The sequence below is a fragment of the Heptranchias perlo genome, chromosome 34 (genome assembly GCF_035084215.1).
Source record: "Heptranchias perlo isolate sHepPer1 chromosome 34, sHepPer1.hap1, whole genome shotgun sequence".
Classification (NCBI taxonomy): Eukaryota; Metazoa; Chordata; class Chondrichthyes; order Hexanchiformes; family Hexanchidae; genus Heptranchias; species Heptranchias perlo.
The window spans coordinates 16490534-16517137 of record NC_090358.1 but is presented as its reverse complement, the minus strand read 5'-3'; the positions used below and the strand labels follow the sequence as shown (position 1 = coordinate 16517137).

Here is a 26604-nt window from a genome sequence, read left to right as displayed (position 1 = left end):
TGGATTATCCTCTGTGCTTTCCCACATGGCGAGTTTTCATGGTCAGTTGAAATTTTTCCCACTCAGGAGCTGAGCTTCATTGGAATATCATACTTGTTCCTAATTATAAGTTGAAACAACATATAAAAAATAAAGAAAAAGGTTTTAGTCTCTTTAAGCAGTAACATGACTCACTGCGACAACCCCCTTCTTTAAGTTTAATAATAGGCCTTTAGAAGGCAACTTAAGGGATCTTTAGGGTCGGAAATTTACTTATACAGGTGTATTTTGCATTCCTTCTTAAGCTTCAGAAGTAGCCTTATTGACAGCCCACAAATGATGTAATAATTTTTAGCCTGTGGCAGCGGGTCTGTGCCAATTCGAGCCACTCTGGAAGCCTTATTGGAGGAGCAGATCACTTAGTTGGGTCTAGGTGCTGAAATCTATAGACACCCTTTGGTGTATTTGATATGTAGAATGTAGGTCTCCTAATAATCCAGACTTGTACTTTGGAATTAATATGAAGCCAATAATTACAGAACTTGTACACTGTACCAATGGATGGAAATTGGGACTTTTGCAATTATAATGGCAAAGTGTAACCAAAACATCTTTAAACAATTGATGACAGAGCACCTGACTCAGTCTGTGGCAATAACACAAAATTGACACAAACCAATTCAGCACATGTTAGTATTTCATTGGCAGTCTTGCTGAGAAAGAACACAAGCAGGTACATTTGATGAGCTCCTAGCCAAGAGCTTTGCATGTCAAGAATTCTGGCACGGAGGTCAGTGGAACCAACTTGTGGCCCTTTTCACTTTCCATCCTGAATTTCCTGTGCCCAAATTCCTGATGTAGCATGGTGGTACAGCACAGGGGGATGCCATTTGTCCCATCATGCCTGTGCCAGCTTTTTGAATGAGGTATCCAATTAGGCCCATTCTCCTGCTCTTTCTCCATTGCCTTGTAATTTTTTCCCTTCAAGTAGTTATCCAATTCCCTTTTGAAAGTTACTATTGAATCTGCTTCCACCACCCTTTCAGGCAGTGCATTCCAGATCATTACAACTCGCTGCGTAAAAAAATGTTTCCTCATGTCGCCTCTGGCTCTTTTGCCGATCACCTTGAATCTGTGCCCTCTGGTTACCGACCCTCTGCCACTGGAGACAGTTTTTCCTTATTTACTCTGTCAAAACCGTTCATGATTTTGAACATCTCTATCAAATTTCCCCTTAACCTTCTCTGTTCTAAGGAGAACAACTCCAGCTTCTACAATCTCTCCACATAACTGAAGTCCCTCATCCCTGGCACCATTCTAGTAAATCTCATCTGCGCCCTCTCTAAGGCCTTGACATCTTTCAGAATTGAACACAATATTCCAGCTGAGGCCTAACCAGTCTTTTATAAAGGTTTAGCATAACTTCCTTGCTTTTGTACTCTATGCCTCTATTAATAAAGCCCAGGATGCCATATGCTTTTTTAACAGCCTTCTCAACTTGTCCTGCCACCTTCAAAGATTTGTGTATGTGCACCCCCAGATCTCTCTGTTCCTGCACCCCCGTTAAAATTGTACCATTTATTTCATATTGCCTCTCCTCATCCTTCCTACCAAAATGTATCACTTCACACTTCTCTGCGTTAAATTTCATCTGCCATGTGTCAGTCCATTTCACCAGTCTGTCTATATCCTCCTGGAGTCTGCTACTATCCATTACATGTGCACTCCCCTTGTGCAAAGTTCTCCTCCAAAAGTGCTATCTTGTAAAATGCACCACATGAGTCGAATAGCTTTTTCTTGGGGTTAAGAGACATTGACGTTTAGTATGAAGGAAGTTTAGCTTTGTGCATGCTGGGTGTATTCGATATTGGCATTGCACTGCTGCGCCTGCATTCGTGCCAATGGTCTCCTTTGCTGTAGTTATTTTGGAGTCATTGTTTTCAGAGGCAGGGCTATGTGGTGGCACAAAACTTCTGTTGATATGTGTACCAATTGGCTAAGTATGTGGTACTCCACACGCCACTGCTGGAGGACACCTCATGATGCCCATTAGTTTGTTGAACCTCATCATAAATGCTGTATAAAGGACCTCCTAGGAAGGATAAAATTGATTTTTTTAAAATACAGTGAAATCTTCGTGATAAAGTGTTGCTGAAGGACTGAAAAAAGAGCTGGGTGAGAGCGGTATATCGCTCGTTCGTTAAGCTCTCAGATGCGGGGTTCCTCCCACCTGCACCTGGATTCATGGCTTCTCTTGGGCTCCGTTCACTTCAATTGTGTGATCGCACAGCAGCCAATAGGCAGTGTTTGAAGTGGGTTAGAATTGCCCAATAGCCCATGCTGATTCTTACTTCTTTGGGTAATTTATGTCATTGCTTCTTGATGTTGGGCTGGTCCTGCGGTCGGTGGTGGATGACAGTTGGGGCCACCAATAGCTTTGACTTCCATTCACTCTTTTTCAGCACTCACAGCTGACTAAAATATAGTTGGCTAATTGAGTCACAGCCAGCGTTGTTTGTGACACGATGATCCCCCTAATCTATCAGTATCTCACTCAACCAGCAGGAATATGTTGAGAAATTCAGCTGCTCCATTAGCATACACACAGAGTTTATTCTTGTTAAAATATAGGCTGTGCGCGCAGGTAGATTTACTGAAACATAGGTAGGGTGGGGAGATCGTTGGAGGCGGACAGTCGGCTGCGATTTCTGTTGGTATTTCTGTGTCAAACGTTATGTCAGGACGTGGAACTTACAAGACTTCAAGATGAAAATTATAGGCTCATCATTGCTGTTTGAAGGATCTTGCTGTGTGCAAATTGGCTGTCGCACTTTCTACATTACAACAGTGGTTATTGGTTGGTTGTAAAGGGCTTTGAGATGTCTTGAGGTCGTTATATAAATGCAAGTCCTTCTTTCAAAATGACGAAGTACAATGTACAAATTGTTTTACCTTTTCATCCAACTAGAAAAAGCTCTTAAGGACTTAAAGTTCAAGTAGACTAAAAACCTGAATTGAAATCCAAGAAAGTTACTGCTCTTCAGAAGACTGCGGAAGAATTGAATGCTGATTCTGAGAAGACTCTGCCTGGAGGTGAATCAAAGACAACGCAGGACTGGGCTGATTTAACAAATTCCACTTTCCCCACTGCCAACAGGTGACGCTAATTGCATGATTTCAAATCTGTAGCAATTGAACGGAAGAAAACCGAATTACACCCTGATAACAATTCTGAAGTACAATATTGGTCTACCTCCCACAGATATGAGCAGAATTTTATTGAATTCCTAAAAGAGTTATCCAGGATAAATCTCCCCATCTGCGGATAAGCTGTAAGGTAATGAAACAAGCCACAGCTTTCGTAATTTTGCAATAAAATCATGTATGGACCAAAATCACTCCCGCATTCTGCCATTAACCTTCACATCCCTTCTGCAGTGATAAAAAGCGACCGGTTACTTGAGTTGCTCAGTTATAAAGGTAATGTCTGAAGTATACGTTTTTCAAATAGACTTATACTTTATAGTTTATATGTACATTTCATCATCCTGCATCCCTGTTTCACTTATCAGCCATTTTTCAGTGTGGAATTTTGCATGGATTCCCTGCAGATTACTCCTGTCTCATCGCCCTCTATGAGCTGGGAGCACCTTTGTTCAGCCAACAATACAGTGACACTAGATGCTGGTGGCAGAGATCGTCTTACATAACGGCCATACAGAACTTTACAAAGTGTTCCTCCTGACGCTGCAGTAATTACTCTGAATACAGAGGTACGTGCGTTACTTTCCATTTGTAATTCCTGCTGTAGTTATTGATATATGTAGCTTTTGATATATGTAAAGACAACGGATGTCAGACATCAACTTTTAACAACACGGCCAGCCTGAGTTATTTATTACTATAAACGTATCGTCAAATCCCACGTAATGATCTCACCGTATAGAAACGGTAGGATTGTGATTTTTTAAAAAAATGTCAGCAGATTTTTTTTTACGGAAAACAATACTGATATTGTGCAGAAGGCGACAATGTTTTGGTCGAGTCCACAAACACTGTCGTTTTAAATCTGCTGGCTGCAGTGTTAATTTCGAGTACAACTAAAAAATGTTGATGTTGCCTGGTTATCTTGTGATTCTGCAGTCTTAAAAATGCACCAGCGTGGAATCGGTTCCAACCCACTAATTAATTCTGGGTATAACGGGACTGTCCTGGTATGTTGCCTCTCTGGTGTAAAACAAATGTGATAAATGAATACCGTGGAATCCTGTTACATGAAATAGACTAGCAGAAACCCCAAAAGGTACTTATAATAACCAGGCTATGGCAACAATAAATTAACACTTAGTAAGACACAAACATGTATGAGGATTGTGCCATTGGTTTGCTTGTATTGCTGATCATGATCGGGTATACTAAGTGGGGTTGATTGTTTATTATGACAATATAAACCGTGCGATACATTTCACTTAAAAGTTGAAATCTAAGAAAATTACGTCCAATTATCAGATTTTAATGCAAAGCGTAATTCACTAACAAATGGCACCTAGCCATTTTGGAACTCTGATCACTTTTTATGTAAAATACATGTTTTACGTCTTTTAGAATGAATGGATAAGGAAATAAGATTTAGTACAAACATCTGCAAATTGGATTTCTTCATTTGCATTTACAAAATTTCTTCCAGATGTGAGCATGACTCATTATTGAAGTACACGTATTTCTTGACAAACTAGTCGAAATAACTTAACTGGGCTTAATAGCCTATTTTTTGGTGTGATTATTAATCAAATAAATCGCTTGAAAGTGTAACTTTCTTGTCGCAAAATTTTTTAAAAATCCACAATCGGGCAGATTATTGATTAAGTCCACTCAGTGGATGAATAAATGCGGTGTTTGTACTCTGCCTATTCAGTAAAACAAAATATTTTAGCAATAGTCAATTTCAGTGTTATTTCTGAAGCACAAAACTCTTATTGTATTAGAGACGAAAGATAAACGGAATAATATCATATCCAGGCACCTTGTGCTTGATCAGGGGCTCCCAAGTTGTCCATCTGCATATGATACTGGTGTTACTGTGTTTACGACATACATAAGGCGAATAAGTGCAAAGAAATAATGCAAAAAGTCCTTTACGTTCGTTAGGCAATTTCGAATTTTTTTCTGTAATAATAAATAAAACTTGCGTTTAGATAATGCCTTATTGCGTCATCTCAAAGCGCATTACAGTGGTTTACAATTTTCCAAATCGTTTGAATTATGTTTTTTTAAAAAAGATTGGGGTTGGAATCAGTTGTAAACTGTTTGAACGCAATTTACTGGCGTACTTATAACTCTACTGTTTACATAGATTCTACACTATTTAAAAATTCTATAATATGAGGTACTCTTCAATTGGTGCTAATTTAAACTAGCTAGACGCTAACCAAAACTGGATACCACTTATTACATACAACTGCATACACATTTCATCTCTTTAGGAAGACGGGAAACAAAACTTGTATTTATACAGCACCTTTCACGACCTCAGGGCGTCCCAAAGGCTTCACAGCCAATGAAGTATTTTTTTATCAGGCTTTTTATTTTTGTCAGATGTGATTTGGTATGACATTTATCTTGAAAGGGAGCACTTTAGATCAGTGATCTGTTTTTGTAGTGTAACTGACAATAATCGTATGAAGTTAGTGTATTATATAGAGGGATCATCTCGCCGAACCTGATCTTCAAAGTGTTTAACGTGTTTGGTAACTCCTTGCCATTCATCTGTAAAATGACGCTACAGTAAACTGTACATGTCTTTCAGCCCATACTAGCATGAGCCCAGCGGAAACTATCGTTACCTGTCACCCGTTGATCATCCGAATAATAAGTATTTACTTAGTTCAGTGATTGAAATATCCAAAGGTTTAACTTGCTGAGTCAACTTAAACAGCCCCTGCCTTTAAAGCTGGGAAGTTTACTGTGACGGGAAATTGGCTAATTATTTTAACTGGTCCACTTTTTAAAATTTGTTAATTTATGATAAAAATTGCTTTGTTTTTTAAACGTGAAATAAATCCCTGTAAGTAGCTAGCTTTAAGACCACGGTTTCAACAGCTGTCTTATCTGATGAGCAGAAGGGGTGGCTGTTTATTCCACCGTGCCGCTTGAAACGGGAGCTCTGTGTATGGACCCAGCCTCACAGAAAGTAAAGTTTCCAACACCGGTAAACCGGCGGAATGTGGCGATGTTGTCGATCAGGGTCAGGACTACGGCCGTGCAGCTCTCGCTATCACTCCAAAGCTCTTTTGTGGGTTTAAAGAGCTGGGGATCTTGGGATAGACTGGTTGGTGCCCATACTTCCGTTTTTTGTTTGTTTTCTATCACTGTTTCAAGACAAATGTGGTCCAGTGAAATAACCAAGAACAATGTGCAAATGCCGCATTTGTCCGATTTTTGTAACATTTTAACTTTAGCTGGTCAACTAAACAATCTGGGCAGTTGGCCGTTTCTCCAAATGTCACATGTTGCGTTTCACATTAGATGTGATGGGCCTCCATAAATCTTTCCAACTTCATTCCGATCGATCGATCGCCTCCTCTTCCGCTGCCTTTCAATCGCGTGGGGATTGCTGCGTCCGGCGATAAACAAATAAACATTAAAAAAAAACGTCTGGACAAGTAAACGAGTAAAACCCTCTTATTAAAAAGAAAACCTGGTTTAAAACAGATTACTGGCAATCAGGAAAATTTGCACTAAAAACAGTAGCTTTCGTTTCTACATTTAGCATGTTTATTAACTCGCTCCCTTTTTTGACAACACACATTTTTGTCGATATTGTTTCAACCAAATAACTTTTACAAGGAGTCATACCACTATTGGTAATAATGGTGCTAACATAGCCATTGTATTTGAGTATCACATCAAATTGAAAGTACAAGTTATTTTATCTTATGTTCAAAACCATACATAAATAGAAAAAATGTTAATTAAACGCTAAATACTTATTAATTTAATGCATGATTTATAGTTGCTGGTACAATAAACTGATTTTCTATCCCATGATTAATAGAATGCCAAATATTAGATTTCGTTTCATTTATAGATGAGTAATTTTGATGTTCTTCCTATGTTTCCTTGACAATGAAATAGTTTCACACAAACCATCATTTTATCTTGCAACGATATACAACTTAAGAACGAAACTGCTCATGATTTTTTAAATTATTGCAAGTTTTAAAACTATACACGCGAAACCTCCAAGACACGATTATTTGATGATAGTTTAGTTTTTAAACAACCACGTTAGTAAATACATAGATTTACAGTACTATTGCTATCCATTTGGAGACATTGTTCTTTTCTGTTTTTCTGAAACGTTAGTAAACATTGCCCCAGGATGAAAAATATATATACATTGGCCTCTGTCCGCTGGAGAGAGATAACATCTGATTCGCTATGCATGTAATTCGACCCCATCAACTAATCTGCAGTCAATCAAAGGCAGAGGAAAGCATAGACCGTCTCACCGCTGCCGCCTCCTGCCGCGCAAACAAAACATCCCTTGAAATCATTGTCATTCATTTCTTGTAATCTCAAGGTGCAACGACCAAAAATGTATTTAAATATTGCACAGACACTTCCCTCCTTCAAAGCGTAGAGAGAGAGAGAGAGGTGAGTGTGTTTACAGCTGGAGACAGTCAGTATTTTGTATATTTTCCCCCTGCTTTGCATAAGGTTTAAAAAAGCAGCAGCGGGCGGAGGGATACAGCGTTTTTGATTCAGCGTGGTGACTCGGCTCAACAAAAAAAAATGTCCGCCTGAAGGAGCCGCGGGGCGAGAGACAGACCGCGGGGCGCAGCCGCTCGCCTGTCTTGCCGCACTCAGTCACTCAGTGAGTGAGCGCCGGCTCGGTGGGAGGAGGACGACAGGGGCGGGGAGGGGGGTAAAACCCTCACCCTATAGCACTACCCGCTGGCGGCAGTTGGATGTTTTGGTGGAGGGGGGAAGAGCGAGGTGAGTTGAGAGCGGGCTCGGACGCTCGGCGAGGGCCGGCACGGCGGAGAGTGGCTAAAGTTGGGCTGTGAGTGTGGAGGAGAGGAGGGAGGAGGGAAGTTTAGGGTCAGAGGAGCCGCTGAGAGGGGAGGAGGGGGGGGGGGGGGGAGGAAGAGAGAGAAAGGGCCTCGGCCCGGACCTGGACCTGGACCTGGACCTGGACCTGTGGCTGGGGGCAAGACACCGACGGGCACACTTGACTACAAACCTGGCCATGTCCCTCTTGCCTTGACACGGGGAGCACTCGCATGTGGCGTCGGCCACATAATCTCGCTGCAACCGCCTTCAAACAACCAAGAGGTTGAACGTAGCAAATGATTTACATTAAATTAAAGGGGATTTCCCCCCCGCCCCTCGCTTAAAAAAACACTGCTGGAGACTGTTCTACACAAAACTTAATACTGATGATTTACCTGTTTTTTTTAGATCTTGGTTTTGCCAGTCGAGGGTAAATGGTCTTTTGTTATGTGGAATAATGTTAGCGGATTACTTGTCATTTCTTGTACAGTAACTCCTGTACTATTGTTTCGGAAGGGAAACGCTCTCTGCGGTAGAGTATTTTTGGAGACTGATGCAGACTTTTACTTGCACGGCAAGTTCTCTGGAATCTTTTATTTGTTAGTTAGTCGGAGCCTTCTTTGGATTTTAATTCCACCCACCCTCCCCCGCAAACTTTGAAGGCGTTTGCTGAGGGTTTTATTTTAAAGGCAAGTAAATAAACTGTTTTGAGTAATGCGTGTAACTATGTTTTGTTCTTAGGTTTAGTGAGAGTAAATCAAGATGAATCCACAGCAGCGGATGGCCGCAATAGGAACGGACAAGGAATTGAGCGATCTGCTGGATTTTAGTGCGGTATGATGCTTGGAGGCTTTATTACTAACACGGTTTGCCCATCACTCCAAAAGCCATGTAAAAAGCTTGTGGCGTTGCCTGCGTCCAGCTTAGTCAAAAGGAGTCACCTGAAGTTTGATGTAATGTCTAGTCTTAAGTCCAGTACTTTTTAAGGGACAGGTTCACTGAGAAATTATTGCAAACAGTTTGTAGTAAAGCGGCGTTTACCACGAGCTTAATATTCAGGTCAGCATTGAATTATTTCAGAATTTGTGCATCGTCTGAAGTTACCCGTGGATATTCTGACTAGCTTCAGTTTTCTACTGATGAGTGTTGTCAGATAAATGGTAGTGGCAAGTATATTTTTATTATAAATCGTCCAGTATTACGTTTTTACTAGAAATTACTCCTTTTGATAATTGTATGCAATGCAATTTAGAGCAGTTACACAACTTAGTCAAGACAATCAGTAAAGGTAATAATAATGTACATGCAATTGTCTGTTTACAATATTTTGTATTGGTGTTATGAATATTTTAAAAAGTAAAGCATATTTCACTGTTATGCGTGACGTTGAGCATGTTTTTTTGACTACTACATCACAAAAGATACATATTCTATCAGTAAAGTCTGCCTTGATGTGTTGAATATCATGGTCTAAAACTGTATGGATTATTCATTGATCTTGATACTCTCCCTTCCTTTTTTAGATGTTTTCTCCTCCTGTTAATAGTGGAAAAAACGGACCAACCACGCTTGCGAGCAGTCAATTTGGTGGCTCAGGTAAGGCTAAAATATGAACTGGAGTGCTGCAATAGACATTTTTTGTGGTTTTATTAATATTAGGCAAATTGTTTTTCTAATTGTACTGCACAGATGTATCAAACTTTTTGGGGGATTTATTTATGCAGTTAGTGTAGGAATGTTCTGAATACGAGCATCAAATGTGCCATCTGAAAAGTGCTAATTTTCTTGTCTGCATGTTTGTCGTGCCAGCAATTGTTTGAGATGACTGGGATATATTAAACCACTTACTTGAATCTTAATTTGGAGTTTTCTAAGGATTAGTGCAGAGACTGTAAATGATATGTTCTGCTATTAGAAACATATACTGTAGCAAGATGCTTGTTTTGAAATAGAACCATGCGTTTTTTTTAAAAGAAGGTTTTTGTTGACAATTGTGAAAATAAAACTCTTTAAAAGGCTTAATTTTGTTTTTTATAAATAGGATTTTGAATTTTAGTTCTGGGGTTGGTGGTATTTCAAGCTGGGTTTAATCTGGCAAACGTTTAGTTTGATTAATCCATTTATGAAATGACTTCCTGAATAATTTGCGCTTCTGTACAGGGATTGTGGTTACTTAATTTGTAGCATTTTATGTTGTAACTTGGAGTAGTGAGGAGTAAAGGCAGTAAAAATGGTCACTAATTAGGTTTTCTGTTTTAGTAATGTATTTTCTATAGGAGTTAGGTGTTGCGCATTGTACCATACTGATGAGATGCAAGCCCTCTGCACAGCCTCTATGTTAAAGTATTGGAATTACTAAACTGTAATTTAGATCTAAAGCTCAGTATTTTAAATTGAACCTTTTTCTAATACTTGGAGGTTATAGTGTAATTTTTATGACCTGGGTTTTTGGGAGGAACTTACTCGGTCAGAATCGTTTATGTAGTGAGTTTGGATCACTAAAGTTCCTTCTAACCAGACTTAAGTCATTTACATTTAAGTCTGGTTACATTATGAGTGCAACATTATGGAAAAACTCAGTGCAGTTTTGGACTAGGTAAATTGTGTCTGAGGAATTTGCTCTTATTTGTGTATATGTGAGCTTAACTGTATTTACATTTTATTTAATGGGATGTGCATCCTTGGTGACAGTTTTCTGCACACGATTTAAAGTTTCTTGAAAATACTAATTGTGCAGTTCTTTGTCTCCTTACATGTTTGGTATTTGGTATTTAGAGAAATATATATTGACTTCACAGGCTTTTCAAATTGTCAGCTTCCTTATATGTTTAGTTTTGACTGAAGATCCTTTTTTTCATGGTATGTCGGATAGTATTGCTGCTTGTTTAGATGCTGGCACTACTTTTGACAAACCGTAAACAGGGTTATTGACCATAGTTGGTATTTTATTTAAGGGAATATTTTGCCTTTTTATTCTGCTTGTAGTAATAAAAAACTGCTAAGTTATAGATTATCTTTCAATTAAACCTAGAGTAGTAATGTCCCATTTGTTAATCCTTCAGTTTATATGTGATGTGTCAAGGATGTGGAGAAAATTGAACACTTAACAAAAACCTTTACCTTCAATATAAAATTGAAATTTTAAGTATGTATAATAGTTGGTATCTGAGTACAAGGCAGCAATTTAATTCATGCAATTTAGGTGTTTTAAATGTCTGGAGTTTCACTTTCCTCATGTATGACATCTAAACTTGATTAGATACTGCCCTATAATAATTCAGAAACATTCTCCACTTTTCACAGGCCAGTATGAGACTGCTGAATGAATCTGTTTGAGGCGTAAGATTGTGCTTATTGAGTGTTCACATAGAATCGTACCATCCTTCCCGACCAACTTAAAATTCATATCTGATTTGTGTGTTTGGTACTGGTTACTGAGATATCAATTGTATTTTGGGTTATTAAACAGCTTTTTCTCTTTCAACAGTTGTAGCAGACTCCCTGTGAGGAAGCGATGCCCTTTGTAATCTGGGAGTGTATGTCTTGGGTTGCATAAGTTACAAAGTTACCCTATGTTTCAGTAACACCACTAGATTTTATGTCGCATTCCCATAAATCCTATCAGTTTGAACATATAAATACTGTAGGTCAGAACAGACTTTATATGTTGGCTAAAATTACTGTGTTTATGTAGAAACTAAACAATTATGGATCAGAACAAGGCAAGTTACCACATAGGCAGTATTTTAGAATACATATACTTCTGTAGGTCCAATTAAACATTCAGGTTCTTTTCTAGCTTTTTTCCTGTTCGCAAAAGTCACGATGTCGTCATTTAGGAATGCTTTCAGCAATAGTGAATCATTTGGTGTTTCAGTGATTTCTCCTAAATTACATCTTGCACAAAACTTAAGTTTTTTGGAATTTTCCACAGGCTGTTAGATGAGTTCTCTATGATGCTCCTGAACAACAGAAGCTTCCAGCATATAAAACCCAAATTTTCTTTGAAGATGGGACTTTCCATTGTGATAAAAGCAATACCAATTTGACAGTTGTACGCTCACCTCATGAATATCTCAAGATTAAGATACAGTTTGAGAAATAGCCCATAAAATGTTTGAGCAAGTAAATGCATGTTGTATGGAATCTTAGCTGGCCTAATACTGTTTAAACTGCAAGCCAGGAGACACTGGAATGCCCACCTACCTTGCTGTAGATCTCTGGCATAAGATTATTTGCTCGCAACCATTTAAAACACAGTCTAATTTACCTACAAGATCAAAAGAAACTCGTCACCCAGTCTCTTGCCAATTAACTTGACTTTCATTTTAGGGAAAAGAAATGGGATCACCCCTAAAAGCTACGTTTGTCATGTATGAGCTGAATTGCAGCATGTTCAAAAGCAAATACATTTTTGCCAATACTGTTGTTTTAAGATGTATCCTAAGCCACTTAACATTATCTGATTTGGTGACAAATACTATCTAACCATATAGTTCAATTGGTTGGGATGTTTAGATCTGAGATTGAATGCTCCTGCTGGATTAAATTGTTAATTTAGTATTTTCCAATATGTAATTATGTATTTTGGTCCATAATATGATATTAAATTAGCAGTGAAAGAACTGTATTGGTTGCTTTTTTCACTCTTATATTTTGGAATATATTTTATGACTGAAGCCTAGGATTTATTTTTACAGTTGTACTATTAAAAAGTTGAGGGATTTTTGATAAATTTCTAACTTCTGTAGGACACAATGCTGCCTTTTGCACTATTGATATGTATGCTTTCTCAACTTGATGGGGTGAATTGCTGTGTTGACAGAATGTTCATCGGGGCTGTAGCATCTTTGATTTAAACTGTAAAAGATAACCTTAAAGATTGAGTAGTTTTCCTTGAAATAACTGGCTCATACATTATTTTAGTTACATTTTTTTTTCTTCCAGTGATACTCTAACAGGAAACCATTTCAATAGTAAAATTAGGAAGTGATCTTTTATAACAACCCTGAAAGATCGGGCTGGCCAATTGTGCCCCGTTGCTGCTTTGTGTTGAGATCAGCGGTCAAACCTGAGACCTTCCCAAGTGTCAACTTGGTTCACGTGGCAGCATTCTCACCTGAGTCTGGTTGTGTGTTCAAGCCCCACTCCAGCCTAACACTGCAGTGCAGTTCTGTGGGAGTGCTGCATTGTTGGAAATGTCTTTTGAATGAGATTGTAAAGCAAGGCCCCTTCTGACAATTGTTGATTGCCTGGTGCTATTTGAAGAAGAGCAGGGAGTTCTCCTATTGTCCTTATTGGAATTCTTTCCTTAACCAACACCATCAAAAAACGATTAACTGGTCATTTAATTTGCTGTTTGTGGGATCTTGGCAGTGTGCATATTTACTGCCACGATTGCCTACATGACAATAGTGACTACACTTCAAAAAATATTTAATTGACGTGAATTGCTTTGGAACATCCTGACCACACAATAAGGCATTATGTAAATGAAAGTTGTTTCATTTCTGCGAGGCTTGTTACTGCACTATGCAGTACACTTCCTCACTGAGACACGGGCAGCTGGCTGTGAGGGTTGTAATAAAGTTAAAATATAAATGATCAGCTTCTCCACGGAAAATGATGGTTCTTGCGCTGCTGGGATTATGGAAATATTTTCCATGGATTGGAACTCATCGGTGTTGAAAAAATTGTGAAATCTGTATGAATCTGAAATGTAATCTGTGTTCACATTAATAAAATCACACTTTAGAAGTTGTGTGTTAATAGGTTTTGCTTACTGGCATTAGAGGGGTGGTCTGGGTGATATCCCACATCATGAAGCATGGGCATGAAGTGTAATGCTTCAAGTGAATAGTCCAATCAAGTTTTGTCAGAGCACCACTTCCACCAGTCATTGATCATCTTGGACTTTTTAAAAAAAAATGTAAATAAGTCAGCTGCAGATTATGGAAAGCAGTACCCAATAGGATGTTTCACTCCAGCAGAGTAAGCTCAAAGGCACAGCCTGTAGTATCACTATGAACATTTTGAGAAAGTATTGATTGACCAATACATTGCACAACAAACACATGCAAGTTAGATAAGTCAACAGGTGGATAGAATCAACACGTCTTGTAACTGGTGAACTTGACAGGTAAGTTGCATTGTAACATTATGAATGCATGATGGTATTCGTGCTTTTATTCCTGATACATCTCGTACAACAAAAGCGTACAATTGTGCATTTGAAGGACAACTTTCAAACGTCAAACTTGCAAGAGTGCAATTTGAGCATTACAAGTAGCATTTGGAGGACTGGGTTTCTGGAAGTTGTTCGTAAATGTCAAATGGCATATAAAAATGTGAGTAGAAGACTTTCATAAAAATAATCTGGATATCATGTGTAAGTCCAGCTGCTAGCAGAACATGTTTATACATATCGAGGTGTACGTGTTAGCCAGTGTGCAATTGAGCATTGTAAATATGCTATAGAGAAGGAAATGGAAATAGCCTCTAATATTCAAGTCCTGAAGACTATTGCATGCTGCACACTTCAGGAAGTACTTCCATAAGTTGCAAAGCATGGGAAAACTGACAAACCCTGTAATCATAGAATTTTGTATATAGTTAACATGCAATGAAGTTGCTGACTTGCTGCAATCTGATAAAACACTGGCTAAGCAAAACACAGCACTGATCTTGATGTAAACTAAAAATTTGTTGGCTTATTGCAGAAGTAAAAATCTTTAAAATGTGGCTGACGATGAATGTTCTAATTACAGACATTCTTTCAGTAAATGCCTCAATCTGCATTTATCAGACTGGAACATATTCTGTGCAAATATATGCAGTTCAGACTGACTGCTTTTTACTTGTCAGCAGCTCATTGTTTTCTTAAGCTTGCGACACGAGCAAAATCATAATGTGTGTCCTAAATTTAGTGGATACAGAAAAATATCTTTGACCGTTGAGGAATCTGCTGAGCGGCATATGCTGCCCAATTAATCAAGCTGAACTAAGATATTGGCTATAACTGCTTTTTGCAGGATAGTACAAGTCAACTGCGTGTGTGTTGGTGCTGTCCAGCTTTGCATTTCCAATCTGATGTGGCAAAAGAATCTATCTGCCTTGGTAATCATATTGGAACTCTGTTGGGGAAATGGCTGGTAAGAATGACTGGAAAATCTAGTACAAGATGGGAAATTTCAAGGAAGTTTTGCCTTGCTTGTCACAGTTGACAACATCTGTGTTGTGCAAAATCTACAATCTATGCATGAATAAAAAATAACTTGCCGTGTTGCAGAGAAAACCCATCTCCTGCTCTGGATTTGATACAGCCTAACACCATTAAAACCACTGGGCTGGATGAGGATAACCTACTCCATGTGAGAGTCCACTACAATATTGTAGAGATGCGGCAGGAGCGTTAGTCCTCTTGAACTGGGGGATCCAATTAACACTCTGGGTCATTTTAAATACTCCTGGTTGAAGAAAAATTTACCGCCTGAAGCAGCTGATGTGCGAGCGGGGAGTAAAAATACAGCCTCAGCAATCTACCAACTGCAGGTCCCGACTGAAGGAGAGCAGAACTGCTGTAAGTGGGAGCTCTGTGAACCCACTACGCTTCTGCTGTGAGTGCTGCCTCTGATTTAAAGAGGAAAGAACCTGATCCTTTCCTCAACTACTGTTGAAATGTGAGTGTGCAACAGGGATCACTCGAGAGCATTTGGGATGTTGGAACTTCAGCATGGAAAGAAGCGAGTGGTATATTCTGGAGTGCATCGCGCCAATGTGGAGCCAGCATCAAAACCTGTGTGAGCCATTGTTTACCAGCGACAGTGTGAAAGCAATGCGAGTGGGGCTTATAAACAACTTGCATTTATATAGCACCTTCTTAATGTCGTAAAACATCCCAAGGCACTTTACACACACTTGTCAAACAAAATATGACATTGAGCCGCATGAGCTATTAAGACAGGTGACCAAAAGCTTGGCTTAAGAAGTAGGTTTTAAGGAGTGTCTTAAAGGAGGAGAGAGAGACTGAGGGGTTTAGAGGGGGAATTCCAGAGCTTAGAATCTAGGCAGCTGAAGGAATGGCCGCCAGTGGTGGAGCGATGAAAATCGGGGATGTGCAAGAAGCCAGAATTAGAGGAGCACAGAGATCTTGGAGGGTTGTAGGGCTGGAGGAGGTTAGAGATAGGGACGGGTGAGGCCGTGGAGAGATTTGAAAACAAGGATGAGAACTTTAAAATTGAGGCGTTGCAGGATCAGGTCCCAGTGTAGGTCAGTGAGCACAGGGGTGATGGGTGAACGGGATATGGTGTGAGTTAGGATATGGGCAAGAGAGTTTTGGATGACTCCAGCTTATGGTGGGTGGATGATGGGTGGCCGGCTAGGAGACCATTGGAATAGTCAAGTCTAGAGGTAACCAAGGTATGGATGAGGGCAGCAGAAACTGATTGAGGCCTGCAAATGGAGGGTGGGGACTTGGGAGCAGGAAACACTTGAGTCAGGATTCAGACCAGGGAGCTAATAGTGAAGGGTTACATTTGGGGTGGTTGTGGTATGGGAATAAGGAAATTTGTTGGCTGGAACTGTCTGATGGCTTCTGGGAGTTATAGTCAGGTGATTTGTTTTTGTCCTATTGGCCTCACTTAAGACAACTATATTCTGCACGTGCATTGAGGTAGAGGTGGGACTGTGCCACAGTTCATGGGTGTTGTGGTTGTTTTGCTGAGAAAGTTGGATAGGGAAGGCCATGACATTTAGGGAAGGATGTACCTAAGATTGGAGGTATTCATGAGTGGAGGAAAGAATTGGATTGGAAGATGGAATGGTTAAAGTCTAATTTCTTTGTAATTGTTGAATTTTTATTATGGAATAAACTTTTATTTTTAGGGGTGCATCCTAGGGTGGGTGGAGATCTGTTATGGTGGCTGTATAATGGATAAAATTGGCTTTTGTTGGAATATGAAATTTTTCTGATAGAATGTGGGAAGAAATGGAAGTGTAAAATTTGGAGAAAAATGCAGATTTAATCATTTCAAATTGATAATGACCAACATGCATCAGATTGTAAAAATGCCAATAAAGAGAAACAATGTAACCAGGTTCAGAAGATTTGGATATTGTAGGTGATTGGACCAGTGGGTGGTAGATGCAGTTCAAAGTGAGGCAAAGTAATTAGCCTAGGGAGAGGCAGCCCATGGAAAGAGTGTGCTGAATGGAGCAATCATTCAACATGTTGATCAGGAAAAAGATTTTGGGGATATTGTGGATAAATCTACAAAATTCAGCATGGCTGACGGAAAAAAGCAAATAAAATCCTAGATTTCATTAACAACTGGAGTGGAAACAAATCCAGAGGCTTACTGCTGTATAAGGATTTGGTCAGACTCCAGTGTGCAGTTTTGGTCATTAAATAATAGGATGGATGTTATTACCTTTTTGGGAGAAAACAGGCCAACAACCGTGGTTCTTTTATCAGGAAATCTGTTACGAGGAAAGGTTTATGAAGATGATCTTGTTCCCTCAAAGAGACTTTTAGGTGAACCGATTAGTTCTGAAGGGGTGAGCAAAGTTGGTCCAAGCAAGTTGCTCACCATGTGGGTGGTCTGAAATACTCGGAAGGGTGACAGATTTGTGGAATAAGTAACGAGAGAACAACACCAAAGTGAAAAAGAGACAACTAGATGCATTTTTAAGATAAGAGATTGTAGGTATGGTGGGGTAGTTGGAATTGTAATTGATCAAAAGGGAAAGGCTTGTTGGGGTCTAATGTCCTTTTCTTGTTCCTGCATAAGTCGTCTGATTTAGACATGGGTACAAGAATGCAAGATATTGGTGGGTGTTTCAAATTTCCAATGTTATGGCATCTATAATAGAGTTGGAATTTTCTTTTTCTGTGGGTGCAAAGAGAAAATTATTCAAATTGAAGCTGATTTGGCAAGTGCTTTGTGAAGAGGGTCATGAACAGCTTATTACAGCAGAAATGAAGGATTTTTTAAGAAGGGTCATTAATCAAGTAGCCATTGCTTTATTTGTGATGTCGAATAAAGCAAACTTTTAGGGACGGTTCAATATTTAAGTTGTTTTGTTGAGGTTCTTGTCTGGTGTATGGTTGCTTGTCATTCCATAGATATTTAGCAATGACTTTGTTGAGAGTAGAAATGAACATTACATATATTGTGCATGGTTACGTTCATCTTCAAACCACTTACTTGCAAAAGAAGGCATGTTTGTTGGTTGGTTCATCATTCATCATAAAAGATGTCAGTAACCAGTAAATTTCCTAGTACTCTCCTCAAGCATGATAGGTGTTTTTGGGTATTTTGGGGATCTCCGCAGAGGAAAATTCACCAGTTAACACTGATCATTGCAGTTAACATTAGTATAGTCTCCTAATAGGAACATTTTTATCAAGGAAGTGAATTTATTTGAATTGTTAAGTAATTTGTGTGATTTAATAAAGAATTCAGCATGATATTAGATGTTTCTGCAGTCTTCAGTTCCACAAAGAAAAGGAAGCCATGAAAATCTCTGCCACGAAAATAAATTGGTAAGGGGTGGGGGGGTTCAAGAAAGAGAATCCACATTGTTTTGTATGTACTGATATTGTGACTGTATAATGATAACCTTTTGAAGGATTAAAAATGAATCCACAATTCAACATGGCTGACATTATCCCACTGTATACAGGAAAGTATTCCATCTGCAGCCTAGTTGTATTAATATGTTAGTGTTTAAGTTAGTTATTTGCTAAATGTTACTGAATTAATATTTTTCACGCATCCCTCCCTCTCTGCATCTCTGCCTCTGTGATTTTAGTTGCTAACCTGGCCTGTCCCTCTTGAGTCCAGTGCTCGAGCAGCCTCTCTCAGAATCCAGGTAGTTGTAGCTGCTTGTACATCTTACGCTGCAGAATGAAATGCCTGTAATTTTCTGTCTTTTATTAATAAAAAGACTGTTTTGCAATTGTGCAACATGGGTGTGTGAGTGCACTCAGCACAACTTTTTTAATATACTTGCACTTCTCCCGTGGCATTGCTCCTTATGAGCAGTGTTCTAATGACAGGAGTGTTAAATCGTGTTCTGCACAATTTATTTTTGCAAAGGGGGAGATTTGACCTTTTTAAAGCCAGAAAATCTAAATCAAGCCTCAACTCGTACTTTCATTGGGAAGGGAACTCTGTAGAAGTGGAAAGTGAACTGGAAAATACTTGTAAGGAACACCCTGGATCAAGTGACTCTTTTTTTCTTAAAAAAACACCAATATTTTGTGACTGAGGAAATGCACACTAGATGCTACATTAGCAGATCTCCTGTGACATTGCTTATGACAATTTCGACAATACATGTCTTTATAAAGACAGCAGTATTATGCTGTGTAAAGCACAATTGTTTTTGTAGTATCAATGCATTATTCTGTGGCCCCTTAAGGCCATAAAGTCTAATTACTGTTAACTCTGGGTGAGGTCAGAGTTTTATTCTTCAAGACATAGGTCATAACCGTGACTTTTTGTTGTCATTGGTAGGGTCAGTTAGGGTCACAGATATTCTGGTTGTTCTCAGTTGAGATATTTTCAATAACAGACATGGCTTCACCTTAGCATCAGAATATATTGTGCATTACATGGTAAAATGCACCTGTGCTTACAAAGTCATGCATCATACAACTTACAATGATCATTGCCATGGGAGATCAACGAGCCAGTCATTGATCTGGAGCCTGAAGTGTAAAGCAAATTTCCCTGACCTCAACAGTATAGGTAGCTACATTTACCTGGATTTGACTTTTTATAGCACTAGCCGAAACAGTACAGGCCAGGTTAGCAGCTAAACAGTAATACTGTGCTCAAAACCCCAGATTCCCCGGAAAGCAATGTCACAGGAGATGTGCTAGCATATATTTTCATCATGACTGAATCCAGATACAGGAAAAACCTTTCAACCACTTGGAAAGTAGCTTTCAGTTTCAGAAAATGCGTTTTTTTTAAAATGGATGCTACAAGTACAGGCTGGTTAAAAATACAAATTCTGTTTATAGCTGCTATTTCATTTTTTGGGAAGCGAAATTAATCAAAATGGGTATAACAGCTCAGCCGATCTTTCAGATTTTGACAGCTTTGTATTGTGTTGTCTAAGATGGCATCAGAGAATTTATGCACAATCAGTTAATGAAATATTTCTTCGTTGAGGACATTACTTTTGGTAAATTTGATGTCATCCCATCAAGAGAGGCAGTTCGTGGCATTCTGAATAGTAGCTTTCTTTCATGGAAAGCGGCTTTTATTTACTTTTTTTTGTAAGCTTGAAATTCCAATAATCGAAGTACAAAAAGTACACATAGCTGATGTCAAGGGAGAAAGTCACTTCGTTTTCCCACTATTGTCTATTGATTTATACTAGTTAACTCTACATTAACTAGTGGTCAGGAGCAGTGTTGGCCCCTTAAAAACTGAAAGTGGGGATATTGTCATTGACAATGGGGAAATGGCAGACATGTTGAACAATTACTTTGCGTCAGTATTTACAGTCGAAAAAGAGGATAGCATGCTGGAAATTCCAAGAAAACTTATATTGAACCGGGGACAGGGACTCGATAAAATTAACATAAGTAAAGGAACAGTAATGAAGAAAATAATAGCACTAAAGAGTGACAAATCCCCAGGACCAGATGGTTTCCATCCCAGGGTCTTAAAGGAAGTAGGTGAGCACATTGCGGATGCCCTAACTATAATCTTTCAAAGTTCTCTAGATTCAGGAACTGTCCCTCTAGATTGGAAAATTGCACATATCACTCTGCTTTTTAAGAAAGGAGAGAGAGGGAATTATAGACCAGTTAGCCTAACATCTGTTGTGGGGAAAATGCTGGAGTCGATAATTAAGGATATGGTGACTGAACACCTCGAGAATTTTCAGTTCATCAGAGAGAGCCAGCATGGATTTGTGAAAGGTAGGTCGTGCCTGACAAACCTGATTGAATTTTTTGAAGAGTTGACTAAAGTAGTGGACAGGGGAATGTCAATGGATGTTATTTATATGGACTTCCAGAAGGCATTTGATAAGGTCCCGCATAAGAGACTGTTAGCTAAGATAGAAGCCCATGGAATCGAGGGAAAAGTACGGACTTGGTTAGGAAGTTTGCTGAGCGAAAGGCGACAGAGTAGGGATAATGGGTAGGTATTCACATTGGCAGGATGTGACTAGTGGAGTCCCGCAAGGATCTGTCTTGGGGCCTCAATTATTCACTATTTATTAACAACTTAGATGAAGGCATAGAAAGTCTCATATCTAAGTTTGCCGATGACACAAAGATTGGTGGCATTGTAAGCAGTGTAGATGAAAACATAAAATTACAAAGCGATATTGATAGATTAGGTGAATGGGCAAAACTGTGGCAAATGGAATTCAATGTAGTCAAATGTGAGGTCAGCCACTTTGGATCAAAAAAGGATAGAACAGGGTACTTTCTAAATGGTAAAAAGTTAAAAACAGTGGATGTCCAAAGGGACTTAGGGGTTCAGGTACATAGATCACTGAAGTGTCATGAACAGGTGCAGAAAATAATCAAGAAGGCAAATGGAATTGCTGGCCTTTATATCTAGAGGACTAGAGTACAAGGGGGCAGAAGTTATGCTGCAGCTATACAAAACCCTGGTTAGACCGCACCTGGAGTACTGTGAGCAGTTCTGGGCACCGTACCTTCGGAAGGACATATTGGCCTTGGAGGGAGTGCAGCGTAGGTTTACTAGAATGATACCCGGACTTCAAGGGTTAAGGTACGAGGAGAGATTACACAAATTGGGGTTGTATTCTCTGGAGTTTCGAAGGTTAAGGGGTGATCTGATCGAAGTTTATAAGATATTAAGGGGAACAGATAGGGTGGATAGAGAGAAACTATTTCCGCTGGTTGGGGATTTTAGGAGTAGGAAGCACAGTCTAAAAATTAGAGCCAGATCTTTCAGGAGCAAGATTAGAAAACATTTCGACACAAAGGGTGGTAGAAGTTTGGAACTCTCTTCGCAAACGGCAATTGATACTAGCTCAATTGCTAAATTTAAATGAGAGAGATAGCTTTTTGGCAACCAAAGGTATTAAGGGATATGGGCCAAAGGCAGGTATATGGAGTTAGATCACAGATCAGCCATGATCTTATCAAATGGCGGAGCAGGCACGAGGGGCTGAATGGCATACTCCTGTTCCTATGTTCCTATTACCTACAGATGCTTTGGGACAGTACCACAGTTTTGTTAATTTAGTTTTTACATGCTGATTTTGTGTGTCATGGACTGATGACTTTGCAGTTGCACATTTCCATACAAAGTCAGTGCTGCTGTTAGAATGGCTCAGATTTGGGAAGAGGTAAGCATACACTGACCAATTACTTCTTTTATGTCCCCTCTGCAATCTCCATAGAGATGGTGAGGAAGTTGGTGAACACATATCCTGCACACCTGTTTACAAAGCAATACACCTCGGACAGCTTTGGCAGAGATCTGGGTAAAGATTGCTGACTTATCCTTTTTGAGAATGGTGTAGAGAGAAACTGAAAAGCAGAGCGAATATTTAATGAAGTCCTCGTCATTTTTTTTGTTCGTAATATAGGCGATGGGTAATAATTGACCTTTAAATTGCATTTTGGAACAGTAAGTTTCAGGTTTGAATCGAGATTCTCCACACGTTGAAGTTTGGCTAGAGTTTTTGACAAACACTCGTCGTGGGAATGAATTGTGTGTGTTCCTTGCTGGTTGGCTATAAAGTCATGAGCCTGAACCTTAACTTAGTGGAGAAACCAAGATGGCAGCAGAAAGGATTTTCAAAAAATATTTAAAGCAGTTCCATTGGCTCCACTTCCTTTATTGGTGGACTTTGCCAACTGTTCACTTTTTGTTTTCATATATCCTTTGGAGTTTCTCGTTGGTAGAATTTGGCCTCCGTTTTCCCGTTTGGATTGGTGCATTCCTGACCTGTTCAATCGTGATGTGTTGCTGTTTCTTGAATATGCTACTTGAGCCAATCAAGTACCAGAGTGACAGAAATGTAGTGCCTCTGTTACTGCCTGGCTGATTGAGCACTCATTGGGGATTGACTGTGGTACTTTTGTTACTTTTGTGTTTCGCATGTCTCATTTACTCACTGTGTAAAGCTGCTGAGCCATCAGGAAAGCGACTTTTAGGATTTAATGTGTCACCAGTGACTTGGTGACTTTGTTTCCTGTGCAAATCAGGTGCTTCATGTTACACTGAAACACGAAATACTAATTTGTGTATGAAAGCTGGTTCCGACTATGAATCTTTCACATGGTGTGCAACTTCATGTCTAATACTATATGTGGGCATGACTTTTAAATTGTCCAGTTGAACAATTAAGTATGGAACACTAATTCCCTGAAAACAGTTTATTCTCTGGAATAAATTTGTACACGATTAATGTATACATTACAGTGAGAGGAATTCTCACTGGGCATCAGGCAGGAGCCAAGAGTGGCGCTGATCTTTGTCTGCAAATCTGGACAAGCAAGACACTAACTGAAACACTATGAAATGTGAATGTCTGGTTTGTGTGGTGTTCACAAGAAAGTTGAGGGGAGATCTAATAGAAGTGCTCAAACGTTTGAGAGGGTAAATAGTGAAAAATCGGACTGGTCAGTGGATTGGCAATGAGGTGGAGCATAAATTTTAAGAACTGCATAAAGTATAAAAGGGGAGGTTAGCAGAATTTTTTCCACACAAAAGGTTATTTGTGTATGGAATGCATTGTCACAAGTGGGTATTGAAGCTAAGTCAATCACAATGTTTAGGGGGCAATTGCATTAACACTTGAAGAGGAAAAATGTTGAAGGTAATGGGGTAACGCATAACAATGGGATTAGAGTGGATAACTTCAATGTTCAGAAATTTGATTCTAAGACTAAAAAGTTGCTGCTCCAAAATCCATCCTTTTTTGTCTCGGGAGAAGTGTAGAAAAAGAAATTTGTAGTAGTACCACTTCATGTTGTGAATCATTATTTCAGCAGTGCCCTGAAGTTTACTGTCTTGGGCTTCAAACAAGGATTGAACAGAACAAATTTTTCCCTGCGTCTCCAACTTGTAGGATTTCTTTTATTTATACATTGCTGCTTTGGCAATCTGCAGTTGCACCTGTCGTCTCCTCCTTTGTTGAAGGTGCTGATTGCTGCTGGGATATGATTCCAAGAGTGCTGTCTCGATCCCTATATCCCACTCAAGTGGCTGTTTTTCATATGGGAAACTAGTCAGTGAGTATTGATGGGATATTCAACCAAACAAATTGGAAGGAAGGCAGTGACTAATGGTGCCCCATAAGGGTCTGTGCTGGGGCCTGAACTATTCACTGTGTTTATTAATGACTTAGCTAACACAATAAAGAGCCGTGTATCCAAGTTTGCCAACGATACAAAGACTAGTGGCATAGTAAGTTGTGTAGACGGGAGCATAAAGTTACAAAGAGACATCGATAGATTAAGTGAGTGGGCAAACCTGTGTCTCATTGATTTGCACGCAGGTAACTGTGAGGTCATTCAATTTGCATCAAAAAAGGATAGATAAGAGTGTTTTTTAAAAGGTGAAAAGCTAGTAACATTGGAGGTCCAAAGAGATTATGGGGTCGATGTACACAGGTCACTAAAGTGTACCAAAAATAATCAAAAAGAGTAATGGAATTTTAGCCTTTATAACTAGAGGGCTAGAATATAATGGGGAGGAAGTTTTGCTACAAGCATACAAAGTCCTGGTTAGACCACATCTGGAGCACTGTGTACAGTTCTGGGGACCGCACCATAGAAAGGACATATTGGCTTTGAAAGGAGTGCGGCGCAGACTCATCAGAATGTTGCCAGGGCTCCAAGGGTTAGATTATGAAGAGAGATTACATAAACTAGGCTTGCATTCCCTGAAATATAGAAGGTTAAGGGATGATTTGATTGAAGTTTTTCGGATTTTGAAAGGAATTGATAGGGTCGAAAGAGAAACCCTTTCTGCTGGTGGGGGTGTCTAGGACAAGGGGTCATAACCTTAAAATCAGAGCCAGGCCATTCAGGAGAGAAGTTAGGAAACACTTCTTCACGCAAAGGATGGTAGAAGTGTGGGACTATTTCCCACAAAAAGCAGTAGATGCGAGCTCAATTAATAATTTTAAATCTGAGATCGATGGAATTTTGCTAGCCAAGCGTATTAAGGGATATGGAGCCAAGGCGGGTGGATAGAGTTAGCATATAGATCAACCGTGATCTCATTGAATGGCGGAACAGGCTCGAGGGGCTGAATGGCCCTATTCCTGTTTGGGACATAGAAATAGGAGATTTTATGTCCAATTCTGTTCTTGCTCACTTTCTTGCAGGCCCCTGTTGGATAGTGACCAGGAATAGGAACTTGGGATGACTTCTTCTCGCCTCTCCTTCCCAGTGATCTGAGACCAATTGTAGAGCTCCTGCTGCCATTTTGGTTGAGATCAGTTCAATCAATATGGGCAGGGGATTGAGCTTGGGGCCATCTAGGTCTTAATGACATATTTTCACACTGGGGAGTACTCATGCCAATTGAGTGATGGGAAGAGCTAAGATTTTGTGGATTGAAGCATGTTAGCTTGGCTCAGTCTATCAAAATTTCATGGGTTCAACCCCCAATCCAGGATTCAGCATATAATCTAGACTGACCGTTTAGTGCAGCAGTGAGGGAATGAGGCCTTGTCAGAGCTGCATCTTTTGGATGAGAGGTTAAAACTGAGACATGGATCTTTCAGTTGAGGTGACAGTACTGTGGGTGCTTGTACAATTTGAAGAACAGGGAAATTCTTATGGTGTCCTGACCAACATTTATCCCTCTGCCAACACCACCAAAAAATAGATTAACTGCCCATTATCCCCTTGTGTTTGTTGGACCTTGCCACGCACATGTTGGCTGCTGCATTTGCCGGTATAACAAGTGACTGCACTTCAAAAAAAAGTAATTAATTGGCTGTGAAGTGCTTTGGATGTAAAAAGTGCTTTATAAATGCAAGTTGATTCTTCTAATTTTGTCCCCCTGAGTTCAGCTTTTATATGGCAATAGAGTAAAAAGGCTGATGACAGACCTGAGGGCATTTGGGTTTTTGAACCTCAGGACTACAGCAAGATTTTCTTGCCTATTTGATAGTTTGGAACATAAGAAATAGGAGCAGGAGGAGACCATCCGGCCCCCCTAGCCTGCTCCGCCATTCAACAAGATCATTGCTGATCTTCTACCTCAACGCCATTGTCCTGCACTATCCCCATATCCCTTGATGCCTTTAATATCTAGAAATCTATCAATCTCTGTTTTGAATGTACTCAATGAGCCTCCACAGCCCTCTGGGGTAGAGAATTCCAAAGATTCACCACCCTCTGAGTAAGGAAATTTCTCCTCATCTCAGCCCTAAATGGCCTACCCCTTATTCTGAGACTGTGACCCCTGGTTCTAGACTCCCCAGCCAGGGGAAACATCCTCCCTGCATCTACCCTGTCCAGCCCTGTAAGAATTTTGTATGTTTCAATGAGATCACCTCTCATTCTTCCAAACTCGAGAATACAGGCCTAGTCTACTCAATCTC

General features: G+C 39.6%; 1 protein-coding gene across 6 annotated transcripts in view; it reads left to right on the top strand.

Annotated features, from left to right (window-relative positions):
• The first annotated feature begins 3656 nt into the window (after positions 1 to 3656).
• tcf12 (transcription factor 12) overlaps positions 3657 to 26604 on the top strand; it is a 227946-nt gene continuing 204998 nt past the window's right edge. For 3 of the 6 annotated variants that reach the window (XM_067971517.1, XM_067971513.1, XM_067971519.1), the window contains exons 1-3: positions 7759 to 7977; positions 8776 to 8868; positions 9558 to 9630. In XM_067971517.1, the coding sequence (XP_067827618.1) occupies positions 8797 to 8868; positions 9558 to 9630 (145 nt within the window). In that variant the 5' untranslated portion in view covers positions 7759 to 7977; positions 8776 to 8796. Of the gene's footprint in view, positions 3753 to 6111; positions 6308 to 7758; positions 7978 to 8775; positions 8869 to 9557; positions 9631 to 26604 lie in introns of those variants that run through there. The other 3 variants (XM_067971516.1, XM_067971514.1, XM_067971515.1) reach the window with 3 other exon arrangements.